Here is a 21089-nt window from a genome sequence, read left to right as displayed (position 1 = left end):
TATTCAACATAGCCATACAGACCTGGGTTTATATCCTGTCTCTGTCCATTACTGGTTTGGGATTTTTAAAGTTGTAGTCTTCTCCCCTGCAAAATGAGGATTAAACATAACCACATCACAAAGTATTTTGAAGATTAAATGAGATTATATGGCAAAGTGCTTAGCACAGTGGCAAATACTATACATTCAATAAATAGTTGCTATTTTTTCAAGTTAAATCATAACCTATTCCAAGAGAGATTTTTGTATTCTGAGGTTGTGCTGTCTACTATGGTAGACATTACTCATATGTGGTAATTGAGTATTTGAAATATGGCTAGTCTGAACTGCAATATGGGTAAGAATAAAAATCGCATTGGACTTTTTAAGACTCAGTACAGAGAAATAAAATAGCTCATAAATATTTCTTTTATATCAATTACATATTGAACTGATATTTTAGATAAATTGGGTTAAATAGAATGTATTGCCAAATTAATTTTCACCTCTCAAAAGTGAAAACTGTTTTTACTTTTTGAAATGTAGGTACTAGGGTGGCTCAGTCGTTAAGTATCTGCCTTCGGCTAAGGGCATGGTCCCAGGGTTCTGGGATTGAGCCCAGCATGGGGCTCCCTGCTCAGCGGGAAGCCTGTTTCTCCCTTTCTCACTCCCCCTGCTGTTCCCTCTCTCGCTGTGTCTCTCTCTCTGCAAATAAATAAATAAAATCTTTAAAAAAAAGTTTAAAAAAAATAAAATGTAGATACTAGAAAACTACATTATCTATGAGTCTTGCATTGTATTTCTGTTGGGCAGCACTGAGCTAAAGTCTCTGGTCAAGGACAGAATTAGGTATACAGATGTTCCACTAATATTTGACTGGTTGGTTGATATGGCTAAATTTCTTCATCATTTCATTATATTAACACAATTAAAAGCATAAGAGACTGTGTTTTTTTAAGTGCCCACAAGTCAAAAACAAATGTACAGAGTGGTTATTATTAGAGAATCTCATGCATAAATGAGTTATTTACTCAGCAACTTTTTGGTGATTTTTTCCTGCAAATCTTTAAGGACTGAAGCAAAACTCTTCAAACAGAGCTTTAGTGAAACCTGTGTGGTTAAGAATGGGAGTGACCTTTTATTTGTCAATAATACTTTAGTAAAACTGGAAAAAACAAACAAACACCCAAGAAAAGAACGGAGATGACCTTTCCGGGACAAAGAAATCCAATTGCTGAAATTAACTTTGGCAAATGACAATGAATCACAAATTGTCTGCAGGCCAGCTATGTTGTCAAATCTAATAGGCAAATCAGGATCACTGATGCCCTCTGGTTCCTGCATTTTCCTGATCTTTATAGCATATCTAACTGGAAGGATTCCAGGATGCAAAGGATGGGGGTAGATGCTATGACACTCTCCTGTCAGTACAAGACATGTTGGCTAAATCAAGAGACCATTTGGTCTTCCTCCATAATGGTCCTTAAGCCTGGAGCAAACTCCTCTGATGGTTTTCAACACAGGCAGAACTGGAGCCGGATAATACTCTCTGAATGCATTACTCCTTTAGCCAATTGCATTTGCAGCAAACAAGGTATCATCACTGAAAGAAATGTCTGGATTGGTTCTATTCTAACCTTTTGGTGGAGTGGGAAGGTGGCTTAAACATGATCATTTGAATTGTTCCAGAATGCACTAGGGTGCTTCCTCTCCTTCTCCCCCAACATCTGTTGACTCTTCTCCAACCACTAATACCTTCACCACCATCTTACCACCACCACCAGCGGTTAACATTTATTTAGTGCTTACTACACGCCAGGCACTTTTCTCAATATTTTTTATCTGAATACTCAAACCATTCTTTAAACTATATACCACTCTTAATTTTCAAGGTGAGGAAACTGAGGTACAGAGTAAAGTTAGTTGCCCATAGTTGCACAACTAATAATTAGAGCAGCCAGAAGAAGGGAGCCTGCTGATCTTGGTGCTCAAGACCCCAGACTACGGCATCTGGAGAAGATTCTAACTAGTCTAGAGAACATAAGAAAACAGATTGGCTTGGCCAGGGCAAGTCTGGTCCTGTAAGTTACTCCTTAGGCTGCTCCGGAAACTAGAGGTGTAGAGTTTTTGACCTCCAATCTTTTGTGGTCTCTGCGTGAGGGCTAAAGGTCTATAATGGCCTATGGCATTTTCCCAAGTGCCTAAAGTTTGTTCTTAATCCAGAGTATTGTTTCAAGTTTTGCAACGCATAGTATTGTTCATAGGTTTGAAGAAAGATATGTCTCATTTAGTGAGAATAAATTATTTTTATTTATATTTATACATATAAATATTATTTATATTTATTTAAATATAATATATTTGTTACCCAAAGTGCCTTTGGGTACTTTTTGCTCCCTAAGGACATGGAAAATGGAATTACCACATATACTTTGCAATCTTTGTTTTCCACCATATTCCTGCATGCTTCTGCTCTCCAGGGAGCCCCCTAGTGTTTCTTTAGGCTTGGCGACTGGCCTAGGTCCATGAAGGCATAGGGTGCAGAGAATGGATATAGACGGAAAGCAAGAATGTAAGCAACAATAGAAACCACTGATCCACTACTTCATCAGGTTACACGTGCTGCTTCATTCTGAGCAAGAAGTAGAGGAAGGTCATTGGCTAAACTCAGGTAGGGTCTATTCTATATGAGATGTAACAAATACCCCAACAGAGAGAGAGAGAGAGAGAGAGAGAGAGAGTGTGTGTGTGTGTGTGTGTTTAGTAACAACCTGACCTGTGTGTGTGTGTGTGTGTTTAGTAACAACCTGACCTGATTGAAATACCCCAACAGAGTGTGTGTGTGTGTGTGTGTGTGTGTGTGTGTGTGTGTTTAGTAACAACCTGACCTGATTGACTTTTCTTTCTGAGGGGTTTGGAGGAGTAGGGAAATAACAAATGAAACACTTTCTTTGCTTAAAGACCTCATGTCCTAATGAAAGGGAGAAACACCCAATTAAATATCCACATGTCCTTCATAACTGAAGATTATGACATTAAGGCAAATTAGGTCTTTATCAAGAACTACAACATGATAAGTTGTAAATGGAATTGTCTTTACACAGTTTCCAAACTTGCTATGGGCTCATGGAATATTAGAATGGGATAAATTATTAGGAATTTTCTAATTTCCTCGTCTTTCTTATGAGGAAACTAAAGTGTTAGAGTCAAGGATTCGGTTTTCATATTCCCACTCCTTTGGACTTTTCCTTTGCAAATGAAATTATTTGCTTAATTTGCTTGTTTGAACTAAGCTTCCTGGTTCTTTTAGCATAAATTTCAACTTGTTTTCAGAACTGAGAATATGTCAGTACTGCCTTCAATATATTCACAAAATGATAGTTTTGGTCAAGGGATAAATGTACTCTTACATTAATAAGTAATTATCTCTTACTGTATAATTGCAAACAGGATCCTCATCTAGAATTTCTTTCCGTTTTTATAAAAGAATTCCTGTTAATATAAACAAAAGCAAGCAGTTGGATGATCACCTGTTTTCCTTGAGTAAGGATCAATGTATCTACCCACAACGATGACGCCAAGTATGTAGAAACTATAAACTGTGTAATAACTAAAAATACGTACTCACATAAAAATAGATGGCATATATATTTTGTTTAGGCAGGTTATACTTAGAATACTTATTAGGCACAGTGAGTCCTGGAGATCTTCGAACATAAACTAATTACAAATTAATTGGCTGAACTTACAGATACAGAATTCGCAGGTGTCTAGTCCTGTTCAGTAAAATTAAAAACATATGCTGGGGCAATAGGACTGTTCTTGATTGCACTGGGTGGTTACATGGGTATCCACATAATAAAAATTCACTGAGCTGTACACTTAGGATTTGTGCATTTTACTGTATATAAATTACCTCAAGAATAAAACTAAAAAAAAAAAAATACAAACCACAAAAGACTGAAAACAAGCGACAAAACCCACCTTTTTGCAAAGGTTGCAAACAAGCAATTGGTCTTTTAGTTATTTGTAATTTCAGATTTGCTACATCTTAATTATGACTGATACAGTGGCCTGAAACACTTTTTTTGTTTCATCTTCTGTTTAATTATCTTTCAATAAACGAAGTTATTTTAAAAGATCTTGTGATCTCCTTTTAAAACGAGAAAGACTTTAACTTACCCATTTGCAAGTAAGATGGTGTAGTGATTATGTGTTGAATTTTGTAGAATAAAACATGAGGCCATCTCAAGGGGGCAGGACACAATACGGAAAATGTTTCCTTCACTTCGCCCTCCTCCGCCGCCTATTTTTACGCGGTACTTCAGGCAATGGTATTCAGAGAGCAAATGGGTCGCTCGACTAAAGAAACTTTTCCAAAGATGCTATTATTCTATTTCCATCCCACCGATTCTCAAAATTCACTGTTTTCTCGGAATGCCACTTGAGGGCAGTTTGCTTGAGAAACATACCCAGCACCCCTGATTTTAGTACCTTTAAAAAACAGTTTGCTATTATGTTTTTATCTCCCTGCGTAAAAACTCCCATTCTCTGACGTTTGGGCTACTTTTATTACAACCGCCAGACAGTCTTCTCTACGGTAGGTCAAGGAACGGCAGTTTGAAAAAACAAAAACAAAAGCAAAAAAACCTACAAAACATCCGGTAAAAGGGGGAAGACTACGACTCCCAGAATGCAGCGCGTTCTCCTCCTCTTGCCCGCCTGTCCAGTGACCAGACCCCGCCAGCCTCCTCTCGGCCCCATTGGTCAGCTTTCCTGTCAGTGAGGGGAGAAACAGAGGGCTCCGGATGTCATATTTCCCGCCACCTCGAGGTGCGTCTCGGGAAGCCCAAGTGGAACAAGTTCGCGATTGGATGTTCGCTCTTCTCGCGTAAGAGGAATCAGCCAGTCAGAATGTGAATATCGTCCCGGAAAACCCCTCCCCTTTCTGACGTAGCCTTTGGTGGCGGGAAAAGTTCGGAAGTTTTCGCGCCGGGGCGGGGTCATCGGACGACCGTCCGCGCGGTTCTGGAGGCTCCCTGGCGGCGAGCATGGCCGGGACAGTGGTACTGGACGACGTAGAGCTGCGAGAGGCGCAGAGAGATTACCTGGATTTCTTGGATGACGAGGTGAGGGAGGCGCGGGGGCGCGAGACTCTGGCGCTTGAAGGCCCTGGGGACGCTGACGGGCTGAGGGAGGCCGCGGCGGATGCTGCTCCACGCCGGGCCAGGATGGGGCCGGGGACTCCCGGGAGGTCCGTCGGGCCTCCCGACTCTTGCGGCGGGGCCGGCGCATTCAGGAGTCTTCCCTAGGGTGGCGTAACGTTTCTCGCGGTGGAGTCCGCATTTGGTCTCCTGTAGGTGCAGCCTTGAGAGAGCGATCCTGAAATGCTCCTGAATGCTGATGGGGCGGGGTCTCGCGAAAGGCAGCGGGTTTCTTTCAAGTGCGCACAAAATGGCAAAGCTCGCTTTGACCTTTCGGAAATCACTCCCGGATCTCTCAATTTGAAGGGAGTGTGGAGGGAGGAATGCTGTAGAACTGATGAGGGATAGAAGGCTGGGTGAGGGCAAAGCAAAAGCTGACACCCAGCAACCTTCTCCGACCGCCCCCCCCCCCCCCCCCGTGGGACGTATGTGACGTTCTTTAGGAATCTTCCACCTATCTTAATGTTAATACCTTGCTAGAGGGAAAAATGACCTTGACAGTGTTAAGGCTTGGAGGTCCTCTGGTATCTTGTAGGTCCTTTTTAGCGTATGAAAGTTCTATCAAAACCTCCCTCTTCCTTACTTCCCCCACCCCCGTGGTACAGAACCTGTCACCCCTCACAATCCGGGGCAGCAGCTCTTTCTGCCCACGGGTCCTGTCCCCGTGCTTTAATAAACAACCATTTTGCACCAAAAATGCCTCAAGAATTCTTTCTTGGTCATCCGCTCCGGACCTCACCCACTGGACCTCACCCATGTTCTAGAACTTCATCAGAACGGTAGTGACCCGCTAACTTAAAGACCTGCAGGTATAGGCGGAAAAGACTACCTAACTTGGCCGCATTCGATTTCACTGCCAAAGGAGACGCAGAAAAGTGTTTGCTATGCTGGCAAAGGGGGCTTTTTATGCTATCCAGGATTGGAAGCCATAGAATATTGTAAAGCATCTTAAAGGGTGGATAATGCTGGGTCTGTAAACAAGTAGTGAGGCTTCCTATTCCTTTAGGTCTGGGTATTAGAGAACTCTTTTCCCTATTATACAGCTAATCGGGGAAATAGAATATTTTAATTCCCTCCATAATTCTTAAGTGAAAAGTCATTTTAATCTGCTAACTTACATTTTGATAAGCCTTTTAAAATTTTTTTTTAAAATTTTTTAAGATTTTTTTTTTTAATTTGACAGACAGAGATCACAAGTAGGCAGAGAGGCAGGCAGAGAGAGAGGGTGAAACAGGTTTCTTGCTGAGCAGAGAGCGCAATGCGGGGCTGGATCCCAGGACTCTGAGATCATGACCTAAGCCAAAGGCAGAGGCTTAACCCCCGAGCCACCCAGGCGCGCCCCTTGATAAGCTTTTATTTGTCCTTTTTGACTTATTATGACCTTGTTTTAATTCTCCATTAGAAGTTGAGAAATGATTGCATACAGAAAAGCTGCAGATGATAATAGAAATCATAACATGGACGTTGAGGAGATTATTATACATCCTGCAACAACTGCCTCTTAGGGTGTATTTGGAATCTCAGGCTAGTGAGTGAAAATGTGGAGAAATGAGAGGTCCCTTCTGCTGCAGAGATTGATGGATTGATCTTTCTGTGAGAACTGCCTCTGTTTAAATACTGTCTTATTTTTGAATTTGTGCCTCTTGTGATATGTGGTGGTTATTTTGCAGGAAGACCAGGGAATTTATCAGAGCAAAGTTCGGGAGCTGATCAGTGACAACCAATACCGGCTGATCGTCAATGTGAATGACCTGCGCAGGAAGAATGAGAAGAGGGCTAACCGGTAAGTGGTAAGGGGTTTCTTCCAAGAGACTATCCTGGCTCTGAGTGACAGTGGCCCCCTTTCTCTTCCCTGGATTGGAACAGGCTTCCCACGAGAGGACCTGGATGGAATGTATTTGACCCTCATTGCCTCACCTGCTTCTGTGTTTTTTTCTAACTCCCAAAGTAGGTGGTGGGCATTTTCCTCTCCCGAGCTCCTCTTTCCATGTTTAACTGAGTATCATTTCTGCATCTTTGAGAAGTTGAATTGAAGTTAGCTGTCAGTTCTTATATATTTTACTGAGTCATCCAGGATGGTAAGAGAAAGTAGAAGCTAGATTTTCACACCGCTTTTATTTTAGAGGGTCAGGTGTGTGTTTTTTTTTTTTTGTTTTTTTTTTTTTGAGTTTTTCTCTCTCTGCTTAATTATCCTCTCTCTTGCCCATGTGCAGCCTCCTGAGCAATGCCTTTGAGGAGCTGGTTGCCTTCCAGCGGGCTTTAAAGGATTTTGTGGCCTCCATTGATGCTACCTATGCCAAGCAATATGAGGAGTTCTACATAGGATTGGAGGGCAGCTTTGGCTCCAAGCATGTCTCTCCCCGGACTCTTACCTCCTGCTTCCTCAGCTGTGTAGTCTGCGTGGAGGGCATTGTCACCAAGTGTGAGTGGCTTCAAACTGGGGCTAAGGGAATGGAAGTGGGATAGTCTTAAGAGGGCCTGGGGAAGCAGGAGGGACCGAGTAGAGCTGGGTGGCATAGCCCTGAACTTACAGGGTGAAGCTGGGAGGAGCTTCACCCTGTGATGAAGGGGTCCAGAATGATGAATCCTACTGAGTGTGGGAGTGTCTTGGCTCTTGTAATCTCCTCATTTTAACTCTGAACTCCTATCATTTCTGGGTCAGGAAGAGTTGTACTTGAAGTTTTATATAGGTATGTTGATGTTCTAAATATAAAAATGAATAAATGACTAGTGTTATCGAAGTAGCTTAAACTAGTCAGAAGAAAACAGTATTTAGAGTCATGATGGACTTGCCTGCGTCAGATTCTACCTTTGTCAATGTCTAGTTGAATGACTTATGCATGTTTTCCATTGTTAGGCTCTCTAGTTCGTCCCAAAGTCGTCCGCAGTGTCCACTACTGCCCTGCTACCAAGAAGACTATAGAACGACGTTACTCTGATCTCACCACCCTGGTGGCCTTTCCTTCCAGCTCTGTCTATCCCACCAAGGTGAGGGGAATGAATTAATTGGGCTTCCTGGGAGGTGGGAATCAAGCATGTCTGTTTTCTTGCAAATAATTGAGTGATATCTGAAGCCTTCTAAAGTACATCAGATGAAAAGTAAGGATTAATCTAAAAGAAAGATTGATTGCTGGCCAGAGTTTAATATGAAAGTCTTAATTGTAATTTTTTAAAAAAAGAATAAATACTCTAGAAAATTTGGCAAATTGTTGAAAGATTGAAAAAAGTCATTAAGCTATGTAGCTCTTTGAGCAAAGTTATATATAACTTTATAATCTACTTAAAGTAATTTGGGACAATACTTATGCTGTAGTGTTACCATGATATCTTTGCAAATATTTAACTTTGGTTTGGGAGAGGAATGGTATTGGAAATGACTTTATACTTAGTGTTCTGACTGATCTGAACTGAAGACAATTTGAGGCTTTCTTAATGAGACAGATGATTAGTGTTGGTTACTTGATGTGTGAATTCATTCTATTGAAGAATACCTGTCCTTGCCATCAAATTTTAATTGAGAGCCACTGTACCCAAAGAATTGTTAAGCACTGTGGAGGATACAGATATGAGTAATACCCAGTTCTTATTTTCAACTCAATTCGTGCAGGAATCTTAATGTAAAACAAGAATGAGTACCTTAGAATTATAACTGAAGCATACTTTAGAATCCTTCAGTCTGTCTTCAGGTGAAATGCTGAGATTCAGCAAGGTTAAGTGACTTGCACATGATACCAGTTAATGATAACCCTAAAGACCAGAACCCATGTCCTTTTACTTTCAGACCAGTTGCATTTTCTGTCCCCCTGCTCTCTTCTTCAGTAAGATACCTCCTTCTAGACTGTCTTTAGTAACTACTCAGGGAGACCTCTTCTGCTGATTACTGGGGCCACGCTTCTTTGCTTAAGATCTGAAATACATTGGATTCCTGGAGGTCATCTAGTGTGGTACTGAAGAATATGGCTTGGGAGTTATACTTTCCTGAAGTCCTGGCTCTGCAATTTCCTGTGTGACTTGGGGAACTTACTTAACCTCTCCAGCCTCGGTTTCCTTATTTGTTAGATGTGAAAAATACCTGCTTTACTGAGTTGTTAGGATGATTACATGAGATCATCTCAAGAGATAATAGCACAATGCCTTGTACATAGTAAGCACTCAATAAATGGCTGCTGTTGCGTTTTTAGAAAATTCAAATGGCAAGGGAGTAAAAGTTTAAAATGTCTTTACTAAAGTTTAATACACATACAGGAAAGTTTATATTAAAGTACGCAGGTCAGGGGCGCCTGGGTGACTCAGTGGGTTAAAGCCTCTGCCTTCGGCTCAGGTCATAATCTCAGGGTCCTGGGATCGAGCCCCGCATCGGGCTCTCTGCTCAGTGGGGAGCCTGCTTCCTTCTCTCTCTCTGCCTGCCTCTCTGCCTACTTGTGATCTCTGTCAAATAAATAAATAAAATCTTTAAAAAATAATAATAAGGTACGCAGGTCACTAAAATTTCACAAGCTGAAAATACCTGGAAAATCATTGTCCAAACCAGGAAACAGAGCCTTCCTAGCACTCAGAAGTGTTTGAGGGCCCACACTCCCCAAGATTAACCCTATCCTGATATCATCAGCAACACAGAGTACTTTTGCCTGTTTTTATATTTTATCTAAATACTCCTGTATTGGGCTTCCGTTGTTCAACAGGTGTATTTGAGATTCATTCATGTTGTGTATAGGTGTATTTTATACATTTTCATTGCTGTATAGTGTTCACTTGGGTGGATATACCACATTTATTTAACCATTCTGTTGATGGCATTTGGATATTTTCTAATTTTTGCCTATTGGGATTAATGCTGCTGTGAACATTGTACTATGTGGCTTTGGGTCAATGTTTCTGTTGGGTATTACCTAGGAGTGCAAATACTGTGTCATAGTACAGGGGAAATAAGAATCTTAATTTAGATTTTAATGTAACCGCGGCTCCCTCAAACTATAATTGTCCCTTCCATTAGATGATTTGTTACTAGATCAGATGGGAATGGAGAAAACTGGAGTACACATTTGGCTTTTTTTTTGTTCCTAGATACTAAAATCTCATGAGGTCATTTCTAAATTATATTTGTTTCCTACAAAAAGAAAATGAGTGTGGCATTACTAAGACCAGGACAAGATAACAATGCTTTTCTGTATGTTTTTTTCAGGACGAGGAAAACAATCCCCTCGAGACCGAATATGGCCTTTCTGTCTACAAGGACCACCAGACCATCACGATCCAGGAGATGCCAGAGAAGGCCCCAGCTGGCCAACTTCCCCGCTCAGTGGACGTCATTCTGGACGATGACTTGGTAGATAAAGTGAAGCCTGGTGACCGAGTCCAGGTGGTGGGGACCTACCGTTGTCTTCCTGGAAAGAAGGGAGGCTACACCTCAGGGACCTTCAGGTAATGGTGCAGCTATGAGGCATTTGGCATGCTGCTGGCAGCTTGCATTTCTGGTAGTATTCACGCTCTAGTTTGCCATATTGTGGGGCATGCATCAGACAGGTGGAGCAGTCTAGCTGCCTGGGAGATGGGATAGCTCTTTTCCATCAGATAAAACTGGTAATACTATTTTATGCTGAAAGTGGGAGTTATTGGTAACATGGTTATAGCCTCATGGCTTACATGAATTTCTCATGTATTCCCACCTCCTTCTGATCCACACTTCTGTTCGAAGGAGGATCTGTGGGGCAGCAGAGGATAAATTCCTGAGGTGAAGAATCATCAGCATATTTGTGTCACAGATTGAAAGAATCAGCTGTTGAATTCAGAACAACTTGTCTTTTTTACTTTATTATTTTCTGATTTGCTGTAGGCTCTGATGTTAGGAATTAAAAACCGAAGGCTTCTTCTTATTCTTCTTATTCTTATTCTTCGTCCCAGGACTATCCTGATTGCCTGTAATGTGAAGCAAATGAGCAAGGACGTTCAGCCTTCATTCTCTGCTGAGGATATAGCCAAGATCAAGAAGTTCAGTAAAACTCGTTCCAAGGTCTGAGCATCTTATAGGGATTTGAGGGTTGGGATGGATTTGTTAGGGTTGTGTTTGGTATGGGACACCTTTCATCTTTGTAGAGGATCAGGAGGAGGGTCAAGGTTTTTTCTCAAAAGGATGTGGTGTTAGCTTTTAGTTTTGACCCAGTCAGCAAGTAAAAGGATTTTTTTTGCTGTTCAGTATTTCTGTTTTGTTACCTGCTGGGCTGCTAAGTGAACCTAATATAAGTACTAGAATAAGAGAATATCAGGGTACCAGTAAGTCCATGTGGACAACAGTAGTGATGCATTGTTACTTAAGTTTTAAATAGGTTATTTTTGTTTCAGTTCTCTAGTTTGTTTTGCTTTTTAAAGACAAAATGTCCACAGGTAGAATTGAAGAAAATATGGTTGACCTTGGAACAACATGTGTTTGAACTGTGGGTTTGATTGCTCTTGGGTTTTTTCTGATAAATCCAGTACAATACTATAAATGTATTTTTCTTCCTTACGATTTTCTTAATGATATTTTCCTTTCTTTAGCTTATTGTAAGAATGCACCATATAGTACATATCATACACGAATGTGTTATGTTTTTAAAACATAGGTATTTTTTTTTCCGATTTTATTTATTTTTTTCAGCGTAACAGTATTCATTGTTTTTGCACAACACCCAGTGCTCCATGCAAAACGTGCCCTCCCTATTACCCACCACCTGTTCCCCCAACCTCCCACCCCTGACCCTTCAAAACCCTCAGGTAGTTTTTCAGAGTCCATAGTCTCTTATGGTTCGCCTCCCCTCCCCAATGTCCATAGCCCTCTCCCCCTCTCCCCCTCTCCCAATCCCACCTCCCCCCAACAACCCCCAGTTTGTTTTGTGGGATTAAGAGTCATTTATGGTTTGTCTCCCTCCCAATCCCATCTTGTTTCATTTATTCTTCTCCTATCCTCCTAACCCCCCATGTTGCTTCTCCATGTCCTCATATCAGGGAGATCATATGATAGTTGTCTTTCTCCGATTGACTTATTTCACTAAGCATGATACGCTCTAGTTCCATCCACGTCGTCGCAAATGGCAAGATTTCATTTCTTTTGATGGCTGCATAGTATTCCATTGTGTATATATACCACATCTTCTTTATCCATTCATCTGTTGATGGACATCTAGGTTCTTTCCATAGTTTGGCTATTGTAGACATTGCTGCTATAAACATTTGGGTACACGTGCCCCTTCGGATCACTATGTTTGTATCTTTAGGGTAAATACCCAGTAGTGCAATTGCTGGGTCATAGGGTAGTTCTATTTTCAACATTTTGAGGAACCTCCATGCTGTTTTCCAGAGTGGTTGCACCAGCTTGCATTCCCACCAACAGTGTAGGAGGGTTCCCCGTTCTCCGCATCCTTGCCAGCATCTGTCATTTCCTGACTTGTTGATTTTAGCCATTCTGACTGGTGTGAGGTGATATCTCATTGTGGTTTTGATTTGTATTTCCCTGATGCCGAGTGACATGGAGCACTTTTTCATGTGTCTGTTGGCCATCTGGATGTCTTCTTTGCAGAAATGTCTGTTCATGTCCTCTGCCCATTTCTTGATTGGATTGTTTGTTCTTTGGGTGTTGAGTTTGCTGAGTTCCTTATAGATTTTGGATACTAGCCCTTTATCTGATATGTCGTTTGCAAATATCTTCTCTCATTCTGTCAGTTGTCTTTTGGTTTTGTTAACTGTTTCCTTTGCTGTGCAAAAGCTTTTGATCTTGATGAAATCCCAATAGTTCATTTTTGCCCTTGCTTCCCTTGCCTTTGCCGTTGTTCCTAGGAAGATGTTGCTACGGCTGAGGTCGAAGAGGTTGCTGCCTGCGTTCTCCTCAAGGATTTTGATGGATTCCTTTCTCACATTGAGGTCCTTCATCCATTTGGAGTCTATTTTCGTGTGTGGTGTAAGGAAGTGGTCCAATTTCATTTTTCTGCATGTGGCTGTCCAATTTTCCCAGCACCATTTATTGAAGAGGCTGTCTTTTTTGCATTGGACATTCTTTCCTGCTTTGTCGAAGATGAGTTGACCATAGAGTTGAGGGTCGATTTCTGGGCTCTCTATTCTGTTCCACTGATCTATGTGTCTGTTTTTGTGCCAGTACCATGCTGTCTTGATGATGACAGCTTTGTAATAGAGCTTGAAGTCCGGAATTGTGATGCCACCAACTTTGGCTTTCTTTTTCAATATTCCTTTGGCTATTCGAGGTCTTTTCTGGTTCCATATAAATTTGAGGATTATTTGTTCCATTTCTTTGAAAAAAATGGATGGTATTTTGATAGGGATTGCATTAAATGTGTAGATTGCTTTAGGTAGCATGGACATTTTCACAATATTTATTCTTCAAATCCAGGAGCATGGAACATTTTTCCATTTCTTTGTGTCTTCCTCAATTTCTTTCATGAGTACTTTATAATTTTCTGTGTATAGATTCTTAGCCTCTTTGGTTAGGTTTATTCCTAGGTATCTTATGGTTTTGGGTGCAATTGTAAATGGGATTGACTCCTTAATTTCTCTTTCTTCTGTCTTGTTGTTGGTGTACAGAAATGCAACTGATTTCTGTGCATTGATTTTATATCCTGACACTTTACTGAATTCCTGTACAAGTTCTAGCAGTTTTGGGGTGGAGTCTTTTGGATTTTCCACATATAGTATCATATCATCTGCGAAGAGTGATAGTTTGACTTCTTCTTTACCAATTTGGATGCCTTTAATTTCTTTTTGTTGTCTGATTGCTGAGGCTAGGACTTCTAATACTATGTTGAATAGCAGTGGTGATAATGGACATCCCTGCCGTGTTCCTGACCTTAGCGGAAAAGCTTTTAGTTTTTCTCCATTGAGAATGATATTTGCGGTGGGTTTTTCATAGATGGCTTTGATAATATTGAGGTATGTGCCCTCTATCCCTACACTCTGAAGAGTTTTGATCAGTAAGGGATGCTGTACTTTGTCAAATGCTTTTTCAGCATCTATTGAGAGTATCATATGGTTCTTGTTCTTTCTTTTATTAATGTGTTGTATCACATTGATTGATTTGCAGATGTTGAACCAACCCTGCAGCCCTGGAATAAATCCCACTTGATCGTGGTGAATAATCCTTTTAATGTACTGTTGAATCCTATTGGCTAGTATTTTGGCGAGAATTTTTGCGTCTGTGTTCATCACGGATATTGGTCTGTAGTTCTCTTTTTTGGTGGGATCCTTGTCTGGTTTTGGGATCAAGGTGATGCTGGCCTCCTAAAATGAGTTTGGAAGTTTTCCTTCCATTTCTATTTTTTGGAACAGTTTCAGGAGAATAGGAATTAGTTCTTCTTTAAATGTTTGGTAGAATTCTGGGAAGCCGTCTGGCCCTGGGCTTTTGTTTGTTTGGAGATTTTTGATGACTGTTTCAATCTCCTTACTGGTTATGGGCCTGTTCAGGTTTTCTATTTCTTCCTGGTTCAGTTGTGGTAGTTTATATGTCTCTAGGAATGCATCCATTTCTTCCAGATTGTCAAATTCGTTGGCGTAGAGTTGCTCATAGTATGTTCTTATAATTGTCTGTATTTCTTTGGTGTTAGTTGTGATCTCTCCTCTTTCATTCATGATTTTATTTATTTGGGTCCTTTCTCTTTTCTTTTTGATGAGTCTGGCCAGGGGTTTATCAATCTTATTGATTCTTTCAAAGAACCAGCTCTTAGTTTCATTGATTTTTTTCTATTGTTTTTTTGGTTTCTATTTCATTGATTTCTGCTCTGATCTTTATGATTTCTCTTCTCCTGCTGGGTTTAGGGTTTCTTTCTTGTTCTTTCTCCAGCTCCTTTACGTGTAGGGTTAGGTTGTGTACTTGAGACCTTTCTTGTTTCTTGAGAAAGGCTTGTACCGCTATATATTTTCCTCTCAGGACTGCCTTTGCTGTGTCAAAAACAGATTTTGAACTGTTGTGTTTTCATTATCATTTGTTTCCATGAATTTTTTCAGTTCTTCTTTAATTTCCTGGTTGACCCATTCATTCTTTAGAAGGATGCTGTTTAGTCTCCATGTATTTGGGTTCTTTCCAGCTTTCCTCTTGTGATTGAGTTCTAGCTTCAGAGCATTGTGGTCTGAAAATATGCAGGGAATGATCCCAATCTTTTGATACCGGTTGAGACCTGATTTGTGACCCAGGATGTGATCTATTCTGGAGAAGGTTCCATGTGCACTAGAGAAGAATGTGTATTCTGTTGCTTTGGGATGAAATGTTCTGAATATATCTGTGATGTCCATCTGGTCCAGTGTGTCATTTAAGGCCTTTATTTCCTTGTTGATCTTTTGCTTGGATGATCTGTCGATTTCAGTGAGGGGAGTGTTAAAGTCCCCTACTATTATTTTATTATTATTGATGTGTTTCTTTGATTTTGTTATTAATTGGTTGATATAGTTGGCTGCTCCCACGTTAGGGGCATAGATATTTAAAATTGTTAGATCTTCTTGTTGGACAGACCCTTTGAGTAGGATATAGTGTCCTTCCTCATCTCTTATTATAGTCTTTGGCTTAAAATCTAATTGATCTGATATAAGGATTGCCACCCCAGCTTTCTTCTGATGCCCATTAGCATGGTAAATTTTTTTTCCACCACCTCACTTTAAATCTGGAGGTGTCTTCGCGTCTAAAATGAGTTTCTTGTAGGCAACATACTGATGGGTTTTGTTTTTTTATCCATTCTGATACCCTGTGTCTTTTGATTGGGGCATTTAGCCCATTAACATTCAGGGTAACTATTGAGAGATATGAATTTAGTGCCATTATTAGTCTGTAAGGTAACTGTTACTGTATATTGTCTCTGTACCTTTCTGATCTACTACTTTTAGGCTCTCTCTTTGCTTAGAGGACCCCTTTCAAGATTTCCTGTAGAGCTGGTTTGGTGTTTGCAAATTCTTTCAGTTTTTGTTTGTCCTGGAAGCTTTTTATCTCTCCTTCTATTTTCAGTGATAGCCTAGCTGGATAGAGTATTCTTGGCTGCATGTTTTTCTCGTTTAGTGCTCTGAATATATCATGCCAGCTCTTTCTGGCCTGCCAGGTCTCTGTGGATAAGTCTGCTGCCAATCTAATATTTTTACCATTGTATGTTATAGACTTCTTTTCCCGGGCTGCTTTCAGGATTTTCTCTTTGTCACTAAGACTTGTCAATTTTACCATTAGGTGACGGGGTGTGGACCTATTCTTGTTGACTTTGAGGGGGGTTCTCTGCATCTCCTGGATTTTGATGCTTGTTCCCTTTGCCATATTAGGGAAATTCTCTCCAATAATTCTCTCCAATAGACCTTCTGCTCCCCTCTCTGTTTCTTCTTCTTCTGGAATCCCAATTATTCTAATGTTGTTTCGTCTTATGGTGTCACTTATCTCTCGAATTCTCCCCTCGTGGTCCAATAGCTGTTTGTCCCTCTTTTGTTTGGCTTCTTTATTCTCTGTCATTTGGTCTTCTATATCACTAATTCTTTCTTCTGCCTCATTTATCCTAGCAGTGAGAGCCTCCATTTTTGTTTGCACCTCATTAATAGCTTTTTGGATTTCAACTTGGTTAGATTTTAGTTTTTTAATTTCTCCAGAAAGGACTTTAATATCTCCAGAGAGGGTTTCTCTAATATCTTCCATGCCTTTTTCGGGCCCGGCTAGAATGTTCAGAATCGTCATTCTGAACTCTTGATCTGACATATTACCAATGTCTGTGTTGATTAGGTCCCTAGCCTTCGGTACTGTCTCTTGTTCTTTTGTTTGTGGTGATTTTTTCCGCCTTGTCATTTTGTCCAGATAAGAGGATATGAAGGAGCAAATAAAATACTAAAAGGGTGGCAAAGACCCCAGAAAAATGCGCTGTAACCAAATGAGAAGAGACCCCAAATTGTGGGGGGGAGAAAGGGGATAAAAAGAGGTTCAGAAAAAAAAGAAAAAAATTTAAAAAATAAAACAAAGAAAAAATATAAAAAAGAAAGAAAATATATATATATATTTAGATAAACTAGTCAAAAAACGTTAAAAAAGAAAAGGGTAAATGTTTTAAAAAATTTAGCAGAAGAAAAAGGAAAAAAAAATTGAAAAAAGAGAAAAAAAAAATTGAAGTAGCCGCAAGACTAAAGAATCATGGGGAGAAAGCCATGAGTTCCGTGCTTTGCTTTCTCCTCCTCTGGAATTTCGCTTCTGTCTTAGGAATTGAACCTACTTTCCTTGATAGATGAACTTCGTCCTGGCTGGATATTTTGTTGATCTTCTGGGGGAGGGGCCTGTTGTAGTGACTCTCAAGTGTCTTTGCCCGAGGAGGGATTGCACCGCCCTTACTGGCGGCCGGACTAAGTAATCGGCTCGCGTTTGCTTTTGGGAGCTTCTGTTCCCTGAAAGCTTTCCGTAGAGTTCCGGAGGACGGGAATGAAAATGGCGGCCTCCTAGTCTCCGGCCCGGAGGAGCCGAGAGCCTGGGGCCCCACTCCTCAGTGCGCCCCCAGAGGACAGCACCCAATCACTCCCGTATCCCCAGCCTCCAGCCGCGCTCCGAGCTCACCCTGCCCGCGACCAGTTCAAGGTAACCCGGAGCTGAGAGTTCAGTCCTCGGCTCTGTCTCTGCAGCCGGCTTCTCCGTTCTAATACCTGCGAGCTCTGTGACACTCCGACACCCCCGATCCTTCTGTGACCCTGCGGGACCTGGGGCCACGCTGACCCCGCGCAGGCTTCACCCTGGTTTAGCCTCTGGAGCAATGTCCCTCAGTGGAACAGACTTTTAAATTAAAAGTCCTGATTTTGTGCTCCGTTCCTCTGCCGCTTGCCGGGAGCCGGCCCCTCCCCCCGTGGTCTATTTCCCCGTCGTTTTAGATTCACTTCTCCGCCAGTCCTACCTTTCAGAAAGTGGTTGATTTTCTGTTTCTAGAGTTGCTGTTCTTCTTCTCTTCGATCTCCTGTTGGATTTGTAGGTGTTTGCAATGTTTAGATAAGCTATCGAGCTGATCTCCTGCTACCTGATGTAGTCTCAACCTGCTACTTCTCCGCCATCTTGACTCCTAGAAACATAGGTATTTTTATGTTATTCGTAAGACGAGGTCAATGGTAGGGTATTAGTAAAGTTTTTAGGAGATCAAAAGTTACGCAGTGGTTTTTGACTATATGGGGTTTTGGCACCCCTAACTTCTGCATTGTTCAAGGGTCATCTGTATGTGCCCATGTGATCAAGATTACTGAAAAAACATACCCAAACCAAACCAAAACAAAAGGTTACTGGAACCACAATACACATGCTTATTAAACCTAAAGTGTTTTGAACCTGGAAATACTTTGTTCTTAAAGATTAACTCTCTAAGCAGGTGTTGGAATACAGGCTTTCCCTTTATCTGTTCTTATCAGTGTGATTTGTCTTAAGAAAAGCTTTTACAGTGAGAAATGGTGTCTACAAATGTGGAGTTCTTCAAGCATTTTTATAGGCTGAAGTATGAAGCAGCTCAGCAAAACCATATTGAATCTCAACAGGCTTTTCATGCCTTTGGTTATTCCTCCTATAGGATATCTTTGACCAGCTGGCCAGGTCGTTGGCGCCTAGTATCCACGGGCATGACTACGTTAAGAAGGCAATTCTCTGCTTGCTCTTGGGAGGGGTGGAACGAGACCTTGAAAATGGCAGCCACATCCGTGGGGACATCAATATTCTCCTGATCGGTATGGCATTGGGGATTTGCATCAGACTCTTGGTCTTCCCTGTGGAGTGTGCTTGTGGGAATCTATAATCTAAAAGTGTGTATTCTCTACCTGGTGTATTTCAGTTCCATCAAAGGGCAGAAGGCTAAAATGAATTTTTTCTTAGTATTCTCATTTTTGTGTTTCCTGATTTATGTCTAAAATATATTCTTCCATGAATGGTAAGGGAATATTATTTACAACCCATTACTGTAAATTTCTGTTATGCCAAGAGCTGTGCTAGAAAAGTAGAACTTGCTGCAGTGGGGTGTGGGAGTGGAGAAATTTCCTAGCAAGTTACCACCCACCGTCCCACTGAATTATAGGGGACCCATCGGTTGCCAAGTCTCAGCTTCTACGCTATGTGCTGTGCACTGCTCCACGGGCTATCCCCACCACTGGCCGGGGCTCTTCTGGAGTGGGTTTGACTGCTGCTGTCACCACAGACCAGGAAACAGGTGAGGGCATAAGGGTCTTTGGCAAACATCCCATAATGATATCAAGTGTAATTTCTTGTAGTTTGCTCTTAGGAAGCTTGTATTGGGAAGATAGAAGCTTATCTTGTTACCTTGAAAGGTTAGTTTGAGCCAGACTGTAGAGGCCAGGGTATCTTCTGGAAATAGGGGGTGAATTAATTAAGTCTTTGGGTGGCCCTCTGGTTAAGAATGTGTCCTAGAACACAGCTTTTGAAGAACGCTTTGCATATTGGAAGGGAAGTAGGAAATAAAAATGAAGATAGTGCTATTTTATAAATTAGAGGAAGGGATCTGAAGACTAGTGAAAAGAGAGCAGAGATCAAGTTGGGGAATTACTTGAGGATGAAGATAAATAGAGAATCCGTGAAAGAAATTCGTTGGAGACTGGCTGCTTAGGGATAGTTCAGATTGGAACTAAAAAGTTTGACCCACCAGGGTTCTTCTGTCTCTAGGAACTGACTGTTACTCACTATTTTCTCATGAGAGACATTGAATGCTTAGGAAGGAGATTGAAATCTCTCCCCTTGTCCTCTACAACCTGGAAGGTAACACATATCTTGACCTGCTCATTTACCAGGGGAGCGCCGCCTGGAAGCGGGGGCCATGGTCCTTGCCGACCGAGGTGTGGTTTGCATCGATGAATTTGACAAGATGTCTGACATGGACCGCACGGCCATCCATGAAGTGATGGAACAGGGTCGAGTCACCATCGCCAAGGCTGGCATCCATGCTCGGCTGAATGCCCGCTGCAGTGTTTTGGCAGCTGCCAACCCCGTCTACGGCAGGGTGAGTGCAGTCAGGCACTTTACCGTTGTCCTCGCCTTTGTTTGATTTTGCTGAATAGCTGGGCCATGAAGTTGATTCTTGGAGTCCCAGAGGAATAAAAGGCCAGACTAAAGTTAAGCTCGTCCACTGTTTGTTCTTGTCCTTAACTTAGAGCAGTGCTTCCTCATGTTTTCAGCCACATCAGAATCCCCTGGCAAGTTATTTATTTAAATAACTTGGAAAATACAAAGAAGAAAACGAAAGTGACCTGCAATCCCACAGCCCAGTAACCTGTATTGCCATTACAACGAAAGTACCACATGCAGATGGTAGGATGTATAAACAGAACAGAGAGTGCAGTATGGACATTAGAAGACTTACTTCCCTTTCTCTCCTATCCCTTCTCCAAGAGATAACCACTAACTATTCTTGAGTGTCTGGGGAAACAGAAACGTAAGTGTATATAACAACTATACTGGCTCCTTATAACTGAATTAGTCTGTTTATCTTTGTTTTTTACAATGGTGAAGATTATATTTGTTTATTTACAAGGTATCCTTGCCTGATATTTACTTACTATGATGATTATATTTATCCAGCTTGGGCTTTGCCGAATTTTGCCTCTATTTTTTCTTTCTTTTTTGCGGGCAGCTGTCTTATATTCCATTGATTTATAGTAATTTGTTTAGTCTCCATTTGATGGGCATTTGGTGTTTTCCCTTTTCCCCCTTGCTATTGTGAAATGAAGTTGCAGTGAATATTCCTTTATGTGTATTTTGTTATGCATGTCCATATGATAAATACCTAGTAACAGAATCACTGGATTGAAGAGTTACATGCATTTTTATTTTGGTAGAGATTGCCAAATTGCCCTCTTTAAAGATTGTGCCATAATAATACTATTAACTAAGACTTACAAATAGTTTGTATTTATCAACTGCTTTTATCCTCACAGTAATCTTGTAGG

The 21089-nt window shown here is 41.1% G+C and overlaps 2 protein-coding genes across 2 annotated transcripts in view; one reads left to right on the top strand and one right to left on the bottom strand.

Moving 5' to 3' along the window:
• PAQR8 (progestin and adipoQ receptor family member 8) overlaps window positions 1-4621 on the bottom strand; it is a 126188-nt gene extending 121567 nt beyond the window's left edge. Inside the window, exons 1-2 of the mRNA XM_046005107.1 lie at window positions 4162-4621; window positions 23-86 (exon numbers count right to left, since the gene is read on the bottom strand). The gene's annotated coding sequence lies outside the window, so the exon portion shown is untranslated. The remainder of the gene's footprint in view (window positions 1-22; window positions 87-4161) is intronic.
• Window positions 4622-4956: 335 nt separating this feature from the next.
• Window positions 4957-21089, top strand: part of MCM3 (minichromosome maintenance complex component 3) — a 28809-nt gene continuing 12676 nt past the window's right edge. Inside the window, exons 1-9 of the mRNA XM_046006860.1 lie at window positions 4957-5108; window positions 6854-6966; window positions 7397-7605; window positions 8041-8171; window positions 10366-10604; window positions 11085-11193; window positions 18710-18863; window positions 19208-19339; window positions 19935-20143. Coding sequence (XP_045862816.1) covers window positions 5031-5108; window positions 6854-6966; window positions 7397-7605; window positions 8041-8171; window positions 10366-10604; window positions 11085-11193; window positions 18710-18863; window positions 19208-19339; window positions 19935-20143 — 1374 coding nt within the window. The 5' untranslated portion in view covers window positions 4957-5030. The remainder of the gene's footprint in view (window positions 5109-6853; window positions 6967-7396; window positions 7606-8040; window positions 8172-10365; window positions 10605-11084; window positions 11194-18709; window positions 18864-19207; window positions 19340-19934; window positions 20144-21089) is intronic.

Source organism: Meles meles, chromosome 5, assembly GCF_922984935.1.
Source record: "Meles meles chromosome 5, mMelMel3.1 paternal haplotype, whole genome shotgun sequence".
In the NCBI taxonomy this organism is placed as follows: domain Eukaryota; kingdom Metazoa; phylum Chordata; class Mammalia; order Carnivora; family Mustelidae; genus Meles; species Meles meles.
This window is presented reverse-complemented; position numbering and strand designations above follow the sequence as displayed.